The 19,621-nt window shown below is 29.1% G+C and overlaps 1 protein-coding gene across 2 annotated transcripts in view; it reads right to left on the reverse strand.

Annotated features, from left to right (window-relative positions):
- LOC145252682 (E3 ubiquitin-protein ligase MARCHF8-like) overlaps window positions 1–18,216 on the reverse strand; it is a 210,717-nt gene extending 192,501 nt beyond the window's left edge. The window contains exon 1 of one of the 2 annotated variants that reach the window (XM_080112503.1): window positions 15,402–18,216. In XM_080112503.1, coding sequence (XP_079968629.1) covers window positions 15,402–15,521 — 120 coding nt within the window. In that variant the 5' untranslated portion in view covers window positions 15,522–18,216. The remainder of the gene's footprint in view (window positions 1–15,401) is intronic. The other variant, XM_080112505.1, reaches the window with a different exon arrangement.
- Window positions 18,217–19,621: the final 1,405 nt, after the last annotated feature.

Raw genomic sequence — 19,621 nt, forward strand, 5'->3', positions numbered from 1 at the left:
GCTTGCCACTTTGTCCCTCAGCCTGTGAAGTAAAGACACATAGCTCTTCACACTTTATGATTATCAAGAAAATAGTTACTCGAAAATCAATGATTTTATAAAGGATAAGTGGTAGTGTTAAAGCAGTATGACCTCATAAAGGATGAGTAGTAGTTGTGAACATGTATAGTTGTTTAAAGACAGTAGCAGCAACCGGAATGTACATGTTTGTTCAAAAACTGCTGTTTTATCAACCAATGTCAAGGTTAGGAAAATAAATATTTAATAATATATCTAATAATTACGGACCTATGGGTTATGGGTGATTTAGTATTTACTAAAAGTCAATGGATTTATCTGATTTGAATGTAATTGTTAGCATCTATTAGCAAAGGGATGATATGTACAAGATTTTTGTCATCAAACCACATGAAATTATTTTATGCTTTTAACTAGTTATATTTACATCAAAATGGAATAATTTTTATTTCTGTAAATTATTTTATGCTTTTAACTAGTTATATTTACATCAAAATGGAATCATTTTTATTTCTGTAAATTATTTTATGCTTTTAACTAGTTATATTTATATCAAAATGGAATCATTTTTATTTCTGTAAATTATTTTATGCTTTTAACTAGTTATATTTACATCAAAATGGAATAATTTTTATTTCTGTAAATTATTTTATGCTTTTAACTAGTTATATTTACATCAAAATGGAATCATTTTTATTTCTGTAAATTATTTTATGCTTTTAACTAGTTATATTTACATCAAAATGGAATCATTTTTATTTCTGTAAATTATTTTATGCTTTTAACTAGTTATATTTACATCAAAATGGAATCATTTTTATTTCTGTAAATTATTTTATGCTTTTAACTAGTTATATTTATATCAAAATGGAATAATTTTTATTTCTGTAAATTATTTTATGCTTTTAACTAGTTATATTTACATCAAAATGGAATCATTTTTATTTCTGTAAAGACAAATCCCTATTCAAGTAAAAAAGAAACTGTTCAATATGTACACTGAACAGGTCTAAAAATGTGGCAATTTATCCAAAGTACTTGCCTTACTTTAATCATGTGGCTTATCTAGAGATAGAGCAGTCATAAACATTAACATTCATTTTCTCTCTTAGAGGTGATTTGGCCCCCAGTTGAACCAATCAGCTTCCAATTTAGTATTAATCTTATTCGTCCTCTGAAGGGCTACTTCAGCCCTTTCAGAAATTGCAGACAGCAGTCAAAAGAGTTTCCTGGTGCCACCTAAAACAGACGTCTTTTCTTCTGCATCTGTCACTGGAAGATAAACTGCTCATAGGCTTTCGGCAGCCAAAAAACTCTCTTATTTAATTCCTTTCTTCACTTTGAAACATTTACCAACTTATACCCAACAGTGTAGTTTGCTTAAATACATTTCATTGTTGGTTGGAAAAAGGTTTTGTTTTCCTTTTGCTTGACACTTATGTTTTTACAAAAATATTATAAGAGTTTGTCTTACAATTTATTCAAGACAAAACTCTATACCTTTCACGTTGGTTCATCTAGTATTATTTTAAAGGTTGACCCTTTTACTATTTCATCAGTTATACCATCATAATAGATCTTTCCAATGCCTTAAATCTCTTTTAATGGATTCCCTTGCATATCATCTCTTACTGATGTCGTAATTTTACTCAGAGTCTTTAACCTATTTTAATAGATAACAATGTAAATAAATTTTTGTTTTCCTTTTGTTTGATGTCCGCGTGGTTACAAAAATATAGGAGTTTATCTTACAATCCATGCTAAAATTGGATGAAATTCTAGTGATAAATTATTGTGTTTAATACATCACATCAAAATATGACTTTTGGATGTTTTTTTTTTTTTAATTCTAGAACATGTTCGAGGTGACCTCCAATCATCTTTGTGCACCTCTTAAGAAGTAACAAATCTGTCCATGACACCTTTACAAACTGATGGCTCTAACCTTCTTCCTAATCATTTCCCTCGGTGCCATGATAGCCCTGGGGCACCATGCATAGCTCTGTCATTAAGGTAGCCCCAGAGGAAGAAATCATAGGGGGGGATTGAAGTCTAAATTATGAGGTAGTCACTCAAAATCAGTCTAGACACTGATCACAGCCTTGGAAGTTCTCTTTCAGTTAATCCTGAGACAAGTTTAGGTGCGAGAGCTTACTCCATCTTGCTGTAACCAGAACTTTACATTAAGTGACAAGGCCTGCAGTTCACACACAGTGTTTTATAGACTCTGCTGATTCGACTCTCTAACACTCTCAATCAGCTCAACTGTACACTTTTTGAGGCGTCTTGAATGACTTTCATGATTGTCACTAGAGACAGTGAGATTCTCTACTATCCCATGGTACATGAAGTGGCCCACCTACTTCTGTTGAACTGATGCACGAGCATATTCTACAGTTTCTTGAACAGTCCTGTCTTGTAATATCTGATGCAATCTTTTGATGGAGCCTCCATTATGATCTAGTTATATTCAGAATCATCGCTTCAACTATGTTTTGCAAAATGAGGGTGATTGATGAATTAATGAATGATATATTGGAAAAAATGTGCATGGGAACCATTTTTAGGAAGAGAGGGAGTCACCTTGTATTTGTCTTAATTCAATTAGATAAATTATCTTGAGACAAATGATTTCAAACGGAAATAGTTGATTGAAATCACTAATTTTAGTCATCTATCATCAAGAGTGACTCCTAATTTAGCACATGGGCATACTGCACAAAGTAAAAACATAAAATTAAAGAAATATCAATCATTTAAATCGAACAAGAGGAGATCAGAAAATGTTACTGATTCTTATTATTTGCTCCATCCAATTTCATAATAGATTAAATATATTTACATATGTATAAAACAATTATCTGCATGTTTCATTGTATCTACAGCTCTTCAGTATGACTGACTATGACACTGTAGTCAAAGATATTACTATTGAGCTACAAAGACTTACCAAAAATACACATAATTTTTATTGCTTAAATGTTTAGTTATGTTTGTTGTTTTCTGGCAATAATGATAGTGAATAAGATAACTTTATAGGTTAAGTGATTAAGAGAGAATTAACTTTCTTATATGCATTATGTCACTCCATTTAGGAACATATATATCTTATCTATAAATAAATATATGTTCCTAAATGGGGCAACATAATGCACATGAGGGAGTTAACTTTCAATTACTTGGGAAGTGAATCACATGACAGTTTTTATAAGCTGTCATTATCACATAAAAAAACTAGCTATATATATATATATATATATATATAATCTTGAGATTTTTAAGTATATATTCCTTATAAAATAGTCAAAATTCTACTTTCATTTGTATTTTACAGTTTGCACGAAAACATACCTTTGATTATCTGGATTTAAAAAGTTATGTGGATACACATATAGGAACTAATCTCAAATGAACTGTAAGATCAACTCCTATAATATTTTGTATTAAATGGGTCATCAAATGAAAGAGGAACAAAGCCTTTCTAGAGCCACACATGTGTTTAAATAAATGACCTACACTGTAGAGTGTAGGTTGCCAATACTTTCAATCCTTTTTCAAGTCCAATGTAAACAAATTTTTGTTGAGCTGTCCTCTTAAATAATTAATTTCTATCCAATTTCCATCATCAACAATTATCACAATGTTGTTTCACCTGACACCTTGAGTGGCCTCCGGACCTTGATAAACAGTGACACTATAGTTTAAAATAAAAATAAAAAAAATAAATAAAATGACAAAGATGGTTGGCAAGTGAAGATAGGCAGGTGATGGAGGCAAGAGAGAGGACGTCTTTTTTCGTTGGTGCCTGGAACTTTGTGCCTGAATACACTCTGGTGTCTAATTGGGTCTTGTGTGACCAAACCACCTCACAGGAGCTGCTCTCCGCAAGAGGAAAGAAATGCTAATGTTTATAATTGTTACATCCACAGCATTTATAAATGAATATTTTCCTTTAAAACAATAAAAGTCATCAGCCACAATATCATCAAATAAACGCATGCTCTAATAATAAGTAGAACGTAGTCGATAGAGCCAGATGTTACAAAGAAAGTTTTTTTTGTTTTTTTTAAATCAGTAGTGATAAGGTGTTTTATGCAAACCCACACATTTTTGCTTTCCATGTATTACGTCTTAGATTCAACAGTATGAAAGTGTCCCATATTGATTATAACAAATAGAAGATTGCATTTAATAACTTTCAATACAGACTTGTCTATAAGAAGCTTTTTGATTTCTTGATGAGCAACTGCTTAATCATCAGTTTCTTAATGTCCTTAAACAGGAAGAGACATGCTAATTTTATTTTCTAATTGGCAGACATACAATCTTTGGGTTTTTTTTTGTTTGTTTGTTTTTGTATATCTCCAGATAATTATCAATTAGACACAAAATTTTTAGATTATAAAAAAAATGATATTTTAGCAGTATGTGTATGGGGAAGGGGTCAGTTTTCGATTATTATGTAGTTTCCTGACCCATGTAATTTTATTGGAAAGACTAAAAGTTGCTAAAAATTGTTGTTTTTTCTTTCTTTATGACGTGTTGAACGCACTGACATTAAAATCGATTTAGTATTGCGCATTAAATTAGAAAAAAAAAATTAAATTAGCAAATTAACTGACACTGATATACATTCAAAGTGGGTGTTCTGTAAGTCAGTTGATTTGAAACTTGAGACAGAGTAGCTGAAGCGAAAAAAGTAATATTTTAATGAATAATATTGAAATAATTTATCTACAACAATTAAAATATTTATAAAAATATATATAAATCTCTTTACTCCTTTTCTCATTCAAAGTTTTAGGCCAATTGATTTACAGAACGTCCATCTTGAATGTGTGTCGGCTAATTTAGAAAGTGTTGTCTAGTATTTATTTATTTATTTTTTTTTTTTAGTCCGTACATAATACTAAATTGATTTTAACACCAACATGTTCAGCATGTCATAATCTGGTAATGTCACTAAATAGGGTTTGTGGGTGATATAAGAAACTAAGTCTGTATAGGCTAGGCACCGCCAAAACTGGGGGGGGGGGCAGGTCAGTACTTTTTGACGGACCGTCTTTTTAAAAATCTACCAAAATCCAGGTAATTATCCAATCAATACGAAATTTTCAGCGATTATTAAGAAGAATGAACTTTATAACGGTGTACTTATTTTTCATAAACGATATTTATATATATATTTTTTTTTTGCTTACAAAACCCCCCTTGTTTTGAAGTGGGAACAAATATGCTTAAAATAATCATCTGAAACTGAACAAAACATATTGTGTTGTTGTAAGGGACAGAATTATAGATTAAAAAAAAAAAAAATTGTTTGCATACCTTATTTTGACGTCTGAATATCAGAACTTCGATTGTGTTTAATTATCCCGCTTTTGAGTTTGGAAGTGTGAAATTCGGTGAATATGTTAAGTAAAATAATTAATTTAAGTTAAGCAAAACAAAAAAAAATTCTTTTAATATTTATACGAAAAAAGCCATTTTAAAATCTTTGATAAATAAATTAACAATTTTTTTTAGCGAGCCGAATAATGCATGACCATTATTAAACAGGGCATGCTTTCAAGAATCGATACCAAAAAAAAGAATTTGATAAATATTGTGCTCTTTGTGTTAAAAATAGCATCATTTTTTTCGATCCCGTTTGAAAACGTTTGCCGCCTTTCGACTACGGTGGACCAAACGCGCTGAAATAATTTTTTTTTATTCTGCTTTAAATTGCCCCCCCCCCATTTTGGGGAGCCTGGCCCCCACACACATACACATTAAAAACCAAACTCATACAAATGGTCACCCATCTGGTACTGGCCAGCCTCAGCTTAATAATACATTGAAATTTTCGTCACTGAAAAATAAGTTTTTTTGGCCTGTTTGGTCTTCCATAGTTTGCTTCTTATCAAACGCAAACGTAAACAGTGTCGATCTAGACTCTAGATCGACGCGAAGTAACTGGTTACATATATGAATAAGTGGAATTATTTGAAATCCAGGTACTTATATTATAATATTTTTGCATATTCTCTTAGAAAATCATCCTAAATCTTAGACAATAAATAAATAAATTAGTTATTTCAAAAACCTTTTTTTTTAAATATTTATGTACGTTTTTTGTGCAAGACAAAAAATGTCAATTGTTAACTTTTTGGGAAAATTTAAAATTTAATTAAAAATAGTAGAAAAAGTTTTACATTATTCTGTTTTCTATATGATAAAATTCAGGGTTTTATCTTTCTGGAAAAAAAAAAAAGTTACTCAGAAATAATGTAATTTCGTTTTAAAAAATAAATGTAATTTCGTTTTAAAAAACAACAACAACTTGATTTTGCGGCCATTTTTGGCGGTGCCTAGAGGCATTTAAAACGTTTATCATTACATGAGTCATTTCGAGTAAAAACTTAATTTATTTTACCCATCTAAACTAAAGAAATGCACGATTAAAATGTGTAAACATTTAATTGCGATCAAAAACGAAGATCAATACGGAACGAACCGAGGCAAAACTGATTTAAGTAAAAAGAAATTAAGAAAATAATCTAAAGAATAGGGACTGCCAAAAGTCACCACAGAATTACCCCACCCTATATGTAACTTTATTATAAATTAATATTATCAGTGTAACTTTTGTACCATTTAAAAGAAGGGCAAAATAAACCAGTAATAATTTTTTAAATTTTTTTCATCGAACGAAAATAATGAAATTGCGAGACGAAAATCGTGTTTACATAATTGCCACTTTAAAATAACGTTCCCATGTAGTAGACATTCTGAACATGAAAACATACCCGTATTTAATAAATCTAACAAAAATCAACTAATGGTGAAATTTTCGATACTTATCTGTTTTAGAATTAATATTTTTTTAGTGCGTGCCCTCCCCTATATTTATTTTTTTCGAAATTCGAACAAAATATATTTAAATCTATCGAAATTTCTTTTTATTACGAAAGATAAGTGTTCAAATAAGTAAAACATATTTATTTAAAACAAAATTAAATACACATATTGAACAAAAATTTACCTTGAAGTTGTAATTAAAAAATTGATATAAACTTAATATTGTTTTTTTTAATAGCGTTTTTTTTTCGAATTAATATATACTATAATCAGTTGAATTGCCAAGAAAAAAAAAACTTCGTAAACAAAACATTAATTAATTTTTAAAAGATTAAAACGATTAAAATTCCATTATTTCAAAATGTTTTATTACAACATAGATTTTTAATTAATTGTGTTTAAATTTTTTTTTTAATATTAAGTTTTAATATAAACATGACTTTTGTCAGCTATTTTATCGCCAGATTAAAACCAATTTGAAAATATTATTGCACAAATATTAAGCATTTTGTAGACCCCTCTAATATTTTGTTTGTCTCTTTTTACCGAACAAAATATGGAACCTCGTAGGTAATCAAATGAATATTCAGTAAAACTGTATTTCATCTTTAATATACAAATGTTTATAATATTATTAATCATTAAACTGTGTAAATCTTAAAACCTAACAAAATTATAACAAAGATTAATTATTAATTGCAGTTTGAAGAAGATAAACAAAGGTTTTAAAAAATCATTAAGTCACTTCTGCTTTTCCATAGTTTGTATAGTTAACACAAGTCTGACGTCACGGGAACATGCGGTCCAATCTTCACAATCGTTTGGCAGCCCCTACTAAACAACTTTTATTTTTATTTATGCAAAATAAATGCATAAAAAACATGAAAAATAATTTAAACAACAATTATTTTAACATATTTTTAAAATTTGAAATTACAAATAATTTAAACAACTTTTATTTTTAAGTTAACTTTTATTTTTTTAATTTAAAATGGAAAATAATTTATATAGAATAAATGTACGCGATGCAACAAAGAATTTCGTTGAATTTATTATTTGTCCACTAGGTTTGTTCCGTTTCACTCGATCTTAGTTTTTGGTCGCAAAATTAAGGCTGTACTTGTTCTACGAAATTGCGAGTGACAACCATTTTCATTATTACTCATATTTAATCGTGCATTCCTCGAGTTTAGATGAGTAAAATAAATTAAGCTTCTACTCGAATGACTCCTCATGTAATAATGTTTAAGATGCCTACACAGATTTATTTTCTCATATCACCCACGAACCCTATTTAGTGACATAACTCATAATCTTAAAAAAATAATAAAAAAAATACAATTTTTGAGATACTGCATACTGTCTCCCTTCTAACAAAATTAGCTTAATTCCAAGATCTCAGAAAAATCAAGCTACCGGAAGTGGATACGGTTGATTATGGAACGGAACGGAGTCAAGACATGAAAAACGAAACCATATATTTATTTTTAAGAATTACTTTAGTTTTAACACTTTTTGTGTTATTATGAAAAAAATAAATAAATAAAAAACACTTCGTGTATTATCAAATAATAATAAAAAAAAAATATTCGACTTTTACATTTCTATAAATAGTATTTTTTAAATAATATATTAATAATTTTACACTTATTGTGATATCACTTTAATAATAATAATAATTATTATTATTATATAAAATAACTTAAATTATTATATTAAATTATTTTCCACACTTGTGTTGTCACAAAACAAAAAAAAAATGACTTTTTAAACATTTATCTATGAATAAAAGAAACTTTACAATATATATTTTTATATATATATATATATACATATATATATATACATATACATATACACACACATATACATATACACACATATATACATATACATATACACACACATATACATATACACACACATATACATATACACACACATATACATATACACACACATATACATATACACACACATATACATATACACACATATACATATACATATACACACATATATATATATATAATATATATATATAATTTACATAATTAAACACTTTATAATATATAATTTATATAATTAAATAATTGTTTTTTTTGTTTCGTCGTAAAACGAATGTTAAAATTAAATTTTTTTTTTAAATAAAATATTCGTTTTATTATTTGATACTCTTGGCCTTTTGGCCAAGATCAAAGTGTAGTATCGGTTCTTCAGATGCTGCACTTCCATTTCTTGTTCTCTTTCGGTGGAGGAGAAATCCTTCACGACTGAGACAATTTTTATTTTTGTACCTTTTCTCCACGTTAAAAAACGACCCTGGTGTCTAACTCTGTCCCGTGGGGAGGCATAGTAAATAGGTACAATAAGTGTTTTTGTTTTGTTTTGTTTTGTTTTGTTTAAAAGTAATTTTTTGTTTATGATAACACAAGACGTGTTAAAACTAAAGTAATTTTTAAAAATAAATATATGGTTTCGTTTTTCGTGTCTTGACTCCGTGACTGTTCCATTCCATAATCAACCGCATCCGCTTCCGGTAACTTGATTTTTCCAAACATATGGGACGGGAAATTACGCTATTAGCCAGTTTGCAAAAACTCCTTTTCAGAATGTCTGGCAGCAGAATGAGTGCTTTCATAGGAGCTAAAAATTGAGAAAGCCACTTAAAAAAAAAAAAAAAAAAAGTATAATTTCGAAATCTGGTGTTGAGAACGAGCAGTTATTGTTAAAAGTAATAACAAAAAAGTTAGGACGAGAATTGGAGCGTACCTGTTTAATGTCTAAAGCATGTCATATGTGATGTACCTATTTACAATGCCTCCCCACGGGAAAGAGTTAGACACCAGGGTCGTTTTTTAACGTGGAGAACAGGTACAAAAATTAAAACTTGTCTCAGTCGTGAAGGATTTCTCCTCCACTGACAGAGAACAAGAAATTGAAGTGTGTAGCATCTGAAGAACAGATACTACACTTTGATCTTGGCCAGTGTAAGAGCTTTTATCATTTTGTGACAAAAGCACCTGTAAAATCAGACAGATTCTTATCCAGCCTGCTAATAAGAAAAATCCTCCCACCGTATCCTTGCGGGAGGAGGGTTATTGACTGTAGTGTTAAGCTTCTTCATCCTTGAGGGACTACGGACAGGACAATACGGGTATATTATATTTGTTTCCCTTCAATTCCCCTTTTTGTTTGGGGGGTGGGGGTCCACAACGCATTACAAACCTAGTGGGGAAGTCAGTAAGGACATCTAAAGTAGGAGGTGCAGGGTCAATATTCCCCAGCAATTATTGTGACAAGGGGACAACTGAGATTATCCGTTTTTTATAGTTGCTAGAGGTCATCATTTAGTATTGGATATCCCTACTTTAAAATTTTATGCTTTCCTTCTCAAAAGGTTTTGTATAAAAAAAAAAAAAATCGACTCAATTTCTTGAGAAGGAGGTTTAAAAACTTTTATATCGAAAAAAAAAAAAAATAAATAAATAAAAGAAAAGAAAGTTAATACTTTTAAATGTTACTATGCTCAAATGTGTTTTGGGGAAATAAAAATTACTCCAAAATCTACTAAAGTGTTTTTTTTTTTGTTTTTTTTTTCTCGCATCCAGATTCAAACTCCCCAAATTTAGTTTACTTTTGATCTCCTTGAAACATACTGATCATGGAGAACACAATTCATTCTCAAACACCACCCCTATCTTTTTTTCTCCCTTTTACACTCCACTCCCATTTAGAAATCAACCTACTTGGTTTCGGCCCTAAAATAACCGGAAAATAGTGGGTGTGGGTGGGAAGTCTTATTCTTAGTAAGCACTTTTATTTGATTTCATTATTTTTCTTTATTTTGAGATGTTTTTAGATGCCATGTTTTCCATCAATTTCCCTCCACATTAAAAAGCGACTTTCTGTTCTAACTGCTCTTATGGCAAAGCAAGTAAATAGGAATATTAAAAATAGTAACATTTTACTAACGAAAACGTTATATTATATATATATATATATATATATATATATATATATATATATATATATATATATATATATATATATATATATATATATATATATAACATTTTCGGCAGACCTCGAACTCCCCACCCCTGCCGTAAATTTAATTCCTTTTATTTTTCTGCGGATTATCGTCGATAACAGACTTAACTTTCATATTAGCAGGAAAAAAAAATTAAGTTTATTTAATGAATTTGAACGTGAGGGATCACTTTTAAATTATAACGTCATATCAAATTCATACCCCACTTTTTGGTCAATCAGCAAGACTATTAAGTTATTTTTGTGGTGTAAAAGAAATCTAATTGAACCTTATAATTTAAAAATGATCCCCACGTTTTAAAAGTCATTAAATAAACTTAAAAAAACATAATAATGCTAATATGAATTTATCTGTTATTAACGATAATAATTTTACAGCAGGGGAGAAAGCTCATGAAAAAAAGTCATCGATGTTGTTCTGTAAACAATAAATATAGAAGAAATGTAAATATTTCTAAGCAAAAACTACGTTAGTTCAACTAGTTTGTATTATGTCCAGTGGATTAGTAGTCCCGATTTATTTGGTTCTCTACGAGGGAAAAGTTGGACACAAGGTCGTTTTTTTTTTTTGTTTTTTTGTTTTTTTTTGTGGGGATAAATCCAGTTCCTAAAAAAGGGTCACTCCTCGGTGAGAACAAAAATATCTTTTTATCTCAATCGGCGAGCCCGCCCCGGGAGCAAGCATACGAAAGAAGATAATGCCTGGAAGCATGGTCTCCCTCCCAAGACAAAATAAATATTAATCTTTGAAATAGTTGCACAAAAAATATTTTTTTTAAAATTAACATTTGAACAAATTAGGCACGAGGCCGTTCAAAAGTGTGGAGAAAATGAATATGGTTGCTCATTCTTGATCACAGTTATTAAAAAATATATTCCTACTCTTAACTGCAATCATCAGTCACCATAATACCACATTTACTCCATGGATCATCCTACTTAAATTTTCCCAAATCGTAAAAAAAAAAAAAAAAAAAAAAAAAAAAAAACTTTGCTTACTTTTTTTTTTTTTTTTTTTTTTTTTTTTTTTTTTTAAAAAAAAGAAGCATCAACAAAAATATGGGAAATACGAGGTGGACCGGAGGGGAGTAGGAGTGTAGGACACTTTTAGGAGAGATTATATCGATAAACTAAGAACTTTTCTCTGCCATTTTTAACAGATAATTTTATTTTAAAATTAAAATAAAAAAACGAATGCAAACGATGAAATCAAGAAAAGGGTTTGATCAGTCGCAACAGGGGCAAAAGCGGAACCTCGGATATAACAATGGATCCAGGAATTTACCTCTTTTTTTTGTTTACGTTTTTTTTTTTTTTTTTCCATATATTTAAATGTATAGGAGAATGACTAAACTTTTTTTTTTTTTTCCATATATTTAAATGTATAGGAGAATGACTAAACTTTTTTTTTTTTTTCCATATATTTAAATGTATAGGAGAATGACTAAACTTTTTTTTTTTTTTCCATATATTTAAATGTATAGGAGAATGACTAAACTTTTTTTTTTTTTCCATATATTTAAATGTATAGGAGAATGACTAAACTTTTTTTTTTTTTTTCCATATATTTAAATGTATAGGAGAATGACTAAACTTTTTTTTTTTTTTTCCATATATTTAAATGTATAGGAGAATGACTAAACTTTTTTTTTTTTTTCCATATATTTAAATGTATAGGAGAATGACTAAACTTTTTTTTTTTTTTTCCATATATTTAAATGTATAGGAGAATGACTAAACTTTTTTTTTTTTTTTCCATATATTTAAATGTATAGGAGAATGACTAAACTTTTTTTTTTTTTTCCATATATTTAAATGTATAGGTCCTATACATTTAAATATATGGGAAAAAGAAAAAGTTTAGTCATTCTCCTATACTATAGGAGAATGACTAAACTTTTTCTTTTCATCCAACTTATGAAAAACATGATCCAAAACGTAAGGGGAAAAAATTACAATTTCCGTGGATCCGGACAGAAAAAAAAATCCGGACACACGTTGGACTTGGATAAAATATCCCGATCATCATAATCATAAAAATGAAATTGGTTAACAAATATGTTTACCACAATTAAAGGAAGAGAAGTGGTTATGCAAATATGCATCCAAAATGTTTACCCTAGTTTCTATTTATTTTGACACGGAGAAAAAAATTGTGCTTAAAATCAATATTTTAATGAAATGTGTTGTAGATGGATAAGTAGATATATACCAATATTTTCAAATCTAATTATCAGTTGAGAATATTGGTATAAACCAAAATTATCGAGTAGAATTTTATATATATATATATATATATATATATATATATATATATATATATATAATTTGGATTCCACGAACTCCACACAACACACACGTCAAGCCAGATTGTCGTTAGATTATTTTCCTTCTTAGACGACACGCGGTCTCGTCGTTCATAGTTCGTAGAGTCCGAGTAGTAAATTAAATTTCTTTTTATTAAATCTCTACTCGATAATTTTCCGTAATTTTTTAGTGAACACTACTATTTTCAACTGATAAGTCCATTCAGATTTTTCTCAATAACCACTCTTTGAATTAGTCATGGTGAAAGTAAATTTTTGTCAGAATAATCGGGATAACTGGTTGCCTCTTTTCCTAGGGGTTAAATTGTCCCCAAATCGTTTATCTATTCATTTGTGTGCACTTTTCTCAATAACTATGTTTGGGGTTTTTTTTTTTTAATGTTTTCACAAAAATTAATCATAGTGAAAGTAAGTTTTTCACTCGTGGAGGGGGATCCAGCCCAGCAATCAGCATGCTTTTATTCAGATTTCATATTATTATAGAGCACATTCTCTATTGATTATTATATTGTACCTAATATATAGTAGTGATTTCAAAAGTAAAATATATATATATATATATATATATATATATATATATATATATATATATATATATACGTATGAGTCATATGACTTGGGTGCTATCAACTAAAATCAAAACATAACTCGCCAGCGTTATTAACTTATTCATTACCATCTAAGCTAAGTTTGCATAACAAAATTTATATTGTTGTTAAATGCAAGAATATATATATTTGACTTATACCTTCCAGGTTCCATAAATTTTCCTGTTATTTTGATCTGCCATAATTCATAAGTACATTCATATAAATAAATACTATTTTTTATTTAATTTAATCATATTCTTCTATTTTTAGTTCGTATTCGTGATTTTTTTTAGTAATATTTGCTATAAGGACTATTTTTAGAAAGTTGATTAACAATTTTTTTTAATTGATAAAATTTTATCCTTTATCTTCACAATATCAACGGAATATGAAAATGATATTCAATTTTATTTTGTGCGATTATACGTCAGCAGCCTGGGAGAAAATTAAATTGTGAGGAGAACTTAGTGTCAAGAAGGGGGGGGTTAAGATTTTAGAGAGTGGTCATTGCCACCCGGACTTAAGGTTAGAGATAGGATTTGGGAGAGTTTGGAGAGGGCTGTAGTCACTCGAACTGATGAAAACATTAAAAATAATTTCCAGTAAAAAGAAGCACCACCACTCCCACTCAAAAAAAAAACATGAAAGACACAATTAAGAAAAAAATCTTATTTGCCCTTCAAACGCTATCCGGTCGGATTTAACAATTTTTTGACATACACACAAAAAAACAAAATGCTCTTAAATAGGGTTTTTTTTTTTTTTGTTTTTTTTACACGGTGGTCACCACTTATCAAGGCCCGGAAGCCACTCAGAGATAAGGGCTATTGCAAGTACAGTACGTTAGGTGTTTATTTTACGTTATACGAAACTGATCCCCATTCTAAATTCTAAAATAATTGCATTTTTTTTGTTTTAGTTTTTGCCTTTCGGCATGTTCATAAGTAATCGCTTTAAAAAAGTTAATCTCACTTTAATTTTACAGAGGATTTTAATTTTTAATTAGGCAATTATTCGCTTTCCAAGTAAAATATTAACCAGTTTGCAGTTAAACACACCGTAGAAGTAAGACAGAGCGAATAACCTTTTTTTATTTTCGAAATGGAGTTCTTTTTTTTTTTTTTAATAAAAAAAATGGTTATTCGTTCTGCTCTGCATTATGTGGTCAAGGATATTTCCAGATAAATTGTTTGATTTCATTAGAAATCCGAGGACTTTTAAATATAAAAACAATTGGAAGTTAGCGGAAGTCTCGATTCTCGGCTGTTCTTCCCGATTACCAATTTTTAATGCATATTTCCAGGATGTTGACGTGGAATCGCACAGAAAAAAAAAAAAAAAAAATCAATCTCATTTTTATTTTTCAGTTAAAAGTGAGCCGGATGGGAGGCGAGGGGGGTATTTAACCAAAACTTGTACTCCCATTTTATAAGTATTTTGAATAATACTCAAAAGAAAATGTATAAAAAGAAAGAAAACAAAACTAAAATCTGGAAAAAGCGATTTTTTTTTTCTTTTTGATACCAGCTGTTAAAATATTAGGGGGGGGGTGAGTTTCTTTTTTTAAGCTTACCTTGGAGGCTTCCTTCCTTTTGTCGAGGGCTGACGGTTTGTCCTTCGGATCTTTCTTCATAGCTGAATCATTTTCATCTTTGTTATTAAACGGCGTAACTGCAATTTGTTGTACTGGCATCGGACAGTAAAAAGACAAATTAACGAAAAAATCCGGCAGAATGTGTTTATATTCCAACAAAAATGTGTAAATCCTTCTCTTCCTCTGTATTTCCACTTCAATCCGAAACCAGAGAAGATCGGTTTTCTTTTCGACGTTGTTACACACAGAAAGAGAAAACTTGCGTCGGTACTTTTTTTTTTTCGATATTTTTTTTCCTCCTTCTTAAATTGTTTACAAACTTATTGAGGCGTAGCTTATATATATATATATATATATATATATATATATATATATATATATATATATATATATAAACAGCCTTTACTTAAAAAAAATACTAATCATAATTGAGCTCACACACATTACAAACCCAAGTCGGGCGCTCTCTCTGTATGTGTGTGTATATATATATATATATATATATATATATAAGTAATGCGAAGAAATGCAGTGGCTTGAATAACAACAAAAGAAAACCAATCACTCAAGACTGAGTTTTTACTTTTATTTTAAAATTGTATTCTTTTTATCAGACAAAAACAAAATGAAGTTAACATTAACATTTTTACGCAGAAACACACTGAAATAACTGCCCACAACAACAAAACAAAACACGTGTAATTGTTTTTATTTTTTTTAGTTTGTCTTTGTTATTTTTAAACGATCTATCTGGTTTTTGTAAGATAAAATATTAAAACCATAAGCTATATTCAATAAAGTATATATATATATATATATATATATATATATATATATATATGAAGAGAATTCCTTCAATGGAGTGAAACAAGCATTTCTGTGTAACTAACTCACTTCACTTGCCATAAGTATATACGATATGCATATATATAATTACTATGCTTTACTTGGGCATTGTTGAAATAAATACGTAATTTTTCTAATTTTGGAAATGAGTGTGTATTTTTTCTTTTTCACTTGTTTTTACACTCTCCTAAAAAAATAAAATAAAAATACAAAACTAAATAAAGTTCAATTTTTCATTTTTTTTTTTTTATAAACATAGAATGACCTACCGTTGATATTAATAAGAAACAATATCTACTTAATTCGACAAAAAACATTAAAGGACTAAGAAAATAATCAATGTGGGTGTACTTACTGTATATATATATATATATATATATATATATATATATATATATATATATATATATATTACGAAAAACTGTAAATTCACTTAAAATTTGAAATTAAATAATGAAATTATTGATTCACTATTGTTTATACCTTTTAACATTATTTAAATTTGTTATATTATTTAGATTTACGATCAAAACATGAAACAATTTTGAGACTTTTTTCTTCAGAATTGTCAGTTCCTATTTTTTAATGAAACAAAAATTCAATATTTAGAAAAAAGGAAACAATTATTTAACAGTAAGAAACTTGAAAAACGCAATAAGTTTCAACTAGTTTTTTTTTTTTAATTTAACGATTTGCTGATAAAAAGGAACGAATAAGAAAAAAGAAATGAAAAAAATAAAATAAAGAGGAAGGAAGGATTTTGTGTTATGTGAAATCACAATAAAAAGAAGGATCCACCATTTTTCCGATGTTTTGAAAAAAGAATCCGAAAATGCGAGGGAAGGCGATAATCCTGCATTATTTACATTTAAGGCGAATTAAAATGTCAAGAGAAGGCAGATTTCAACATAAACAAAACTATACACATTACAAATATAAACAAGAATTGAACGAGGCAATTATTCCAAATCTTTTCTTTCTTCTTACACTGGAAGAGATTATTATCGTAAAGCCATCTTTTTTTTCTTTTTCATTCATTAATAAACAAAACATAATTAAATCTATTTTTGATACAATCTTTTTTTTTTCTTAATATTTTAAAGATATTTTTCTCTATGAATCACACTGACTGAATTAAAAGCAGCGATTGTTTTATAAGAAACAGATCTTTAACGGTAACAACCACTTTTTCTTTACTTTTGTAATAGACGCTTTGCTTCTTTCTCTCTTTCACTCTTCTTTCTTGATTTTTTTTCTTTTTCCGACTCGACCTTTGCTTTAAAATGTTTCCAGCTTTTTCGTTTTACTTTTGTTTTCTGCAGTTTTTTTTTCTTTTACTGTAATTTTTCTTTTTATGTGTACATCGATGAGTTATATTACAACTGATTCGATATTTTTACAGTAGAAACTGCACGAAACATTTCCATACTGTAAAGAAAGGTAATCAAATTTATGTTCATGTTTTCATTGCGCTCTAATTTCTGCTTGTTTGTTTTCTCCCTCTCCTTCTCTCTCTTTCTATCTTTAACTCTTTCTTTCCCCCCACCGCCAAAGAAGAAGAAGAAGAAGAAGAAGAAGGGGGAGTAGTAGCAGAAAGCAGCAGCAGCTAAAAGAAAAGTCTTTCTAATCTTTGATGATCGACGATCTCATTGATTATTATGGCGATGATGATGATATGGGATAATGGTTTTGTTTGTACCGATAACAATGATCATTATCATCATCATTCATTAAAGAATCAATTTTTAACTAACTTTCATTGACATTGGTGAATTCATTACATTCTTGTATTTTTTATTATCGACGAATAAAAAGTTAAAATAAATTATTCATAAACATGTTTATTTTGCTTTTAAAATGTTTATGATAATGCGATATGTAGTTAGTTCAGTTAGTTCATTATAAAACACTATTGTTATGGAAATCAGAAACCAAAATAGTTCTCCCGTGACAGTAAGTGCCTTGTTATCATACTCCGATTATTGTAGATGCATGCAATCATGATGATGATGATAACTCGATTGATTATGGATGTTGTTACTGTTTTGTTCGAGCTATGACTTCCGGTTATATTTGGTCACATTCTAATTTACTCGCTTTTACAAATAATCAGGAAAAAAAATTAGTCAAAAAAGTTTTTAATCAATGAACCTACTGAGGAACAATTTCTAATATATATATATATATAGAGAGCGAGATAGTTGTTATATATATATATATATATATATATATATATATATATATATATATATATATATATATAATTATTTTTTTACTATAATAATTAAATACCTACAGACACTAGTGTTTCATCCTTTCGGGATTCTTCAGTGCAGGGTATCACGATTACTACCAGTCGAACGATTCGAACCCCGCGACACGGACATCTCTGGCTCGATTAGCGGAGGCTGTATCAATTCGGCTACTATTAACCGTGTGAAATAGCGTTGAATTTTAAACATTTTAATTTAAATGTTCATTACGTCAGACAGACAGTGATCAAATCGTTATACGATGATCTACGCATAAGAGCTAAATTGACCGACTTTTAATTCAACTGAAAGTGCTCAACGATAAGAAACGAATTTCTTAAAGGGGCTGTCATAATTATTTTTTTACTATAATAATTAAATACCTACAGACACTAGTGTTTCATCCTTTCGGGATTCTTCAGTGCAGGGTGTCACGATTACTACCAGTCGAACGATTCGAACCCCGCGACACGAGACATCTCTGGCTCGATTAGCGGAGGCCGTATCCATTTGGCTACTATTATATATATATATAAACTGTACAGGAGGTCAGAAAAACATTGGTACCGTCGGTTTCAAGCCTAATATAAGGGAGACCAGTTAAAGGTAAATAATGTTAGGTTTTCGTCAGCCATATATGAAAACAATATGGCTGACGAGAGTCTAACATTATTTACAGTTTAAAATAAATAAATATAAAGCTCTTATATTGACATTTTTTCTTTGTAATCGAGCACTTTGATGGAATTCTTTCCCTCAAAACAGTGAATATCGCATAAACGCCAAAAACCAATGGACTAATTGCTTTCCCTCTTTCTTTTCCTGCTTCATTGAAATTCGCTTTCTTCATCACTTTCAAAAGCAAATTTCACAGGTAGGTGTGAACTCAAAATATTTTCCAACCAATAAAAATCGTTTCAAGTCCTAAAAGTAATAAGTTTATATGAAAATGCTAAGCCAGTACAAACTTTAAAAATCCTGTAAGACCTAGTCACCAAAATCAGATTACTCCAGACTTCAACAGCCGCACCTGCACGGAAGAAACAAAGAATAGCTGCTTACCACCCTACACGCCTATGCCCTTATGCTGAAGAGGTAGAG

This window comes from Euprymna scolopes, chromosome 29 (genome assembly GCF_053919585.1).
Source record: "Euprymna scolopes isolate OS-2025 chromosome 29, ASM5391958v1, whole genome shotgun sequence".
Classification (NCBI taxonomy): Eukaryota; Metazoa; Mollusca; class Cephalopoda; order Sepiida; family Sepiolidae; genus Euprymna; species Euprymna scolopes.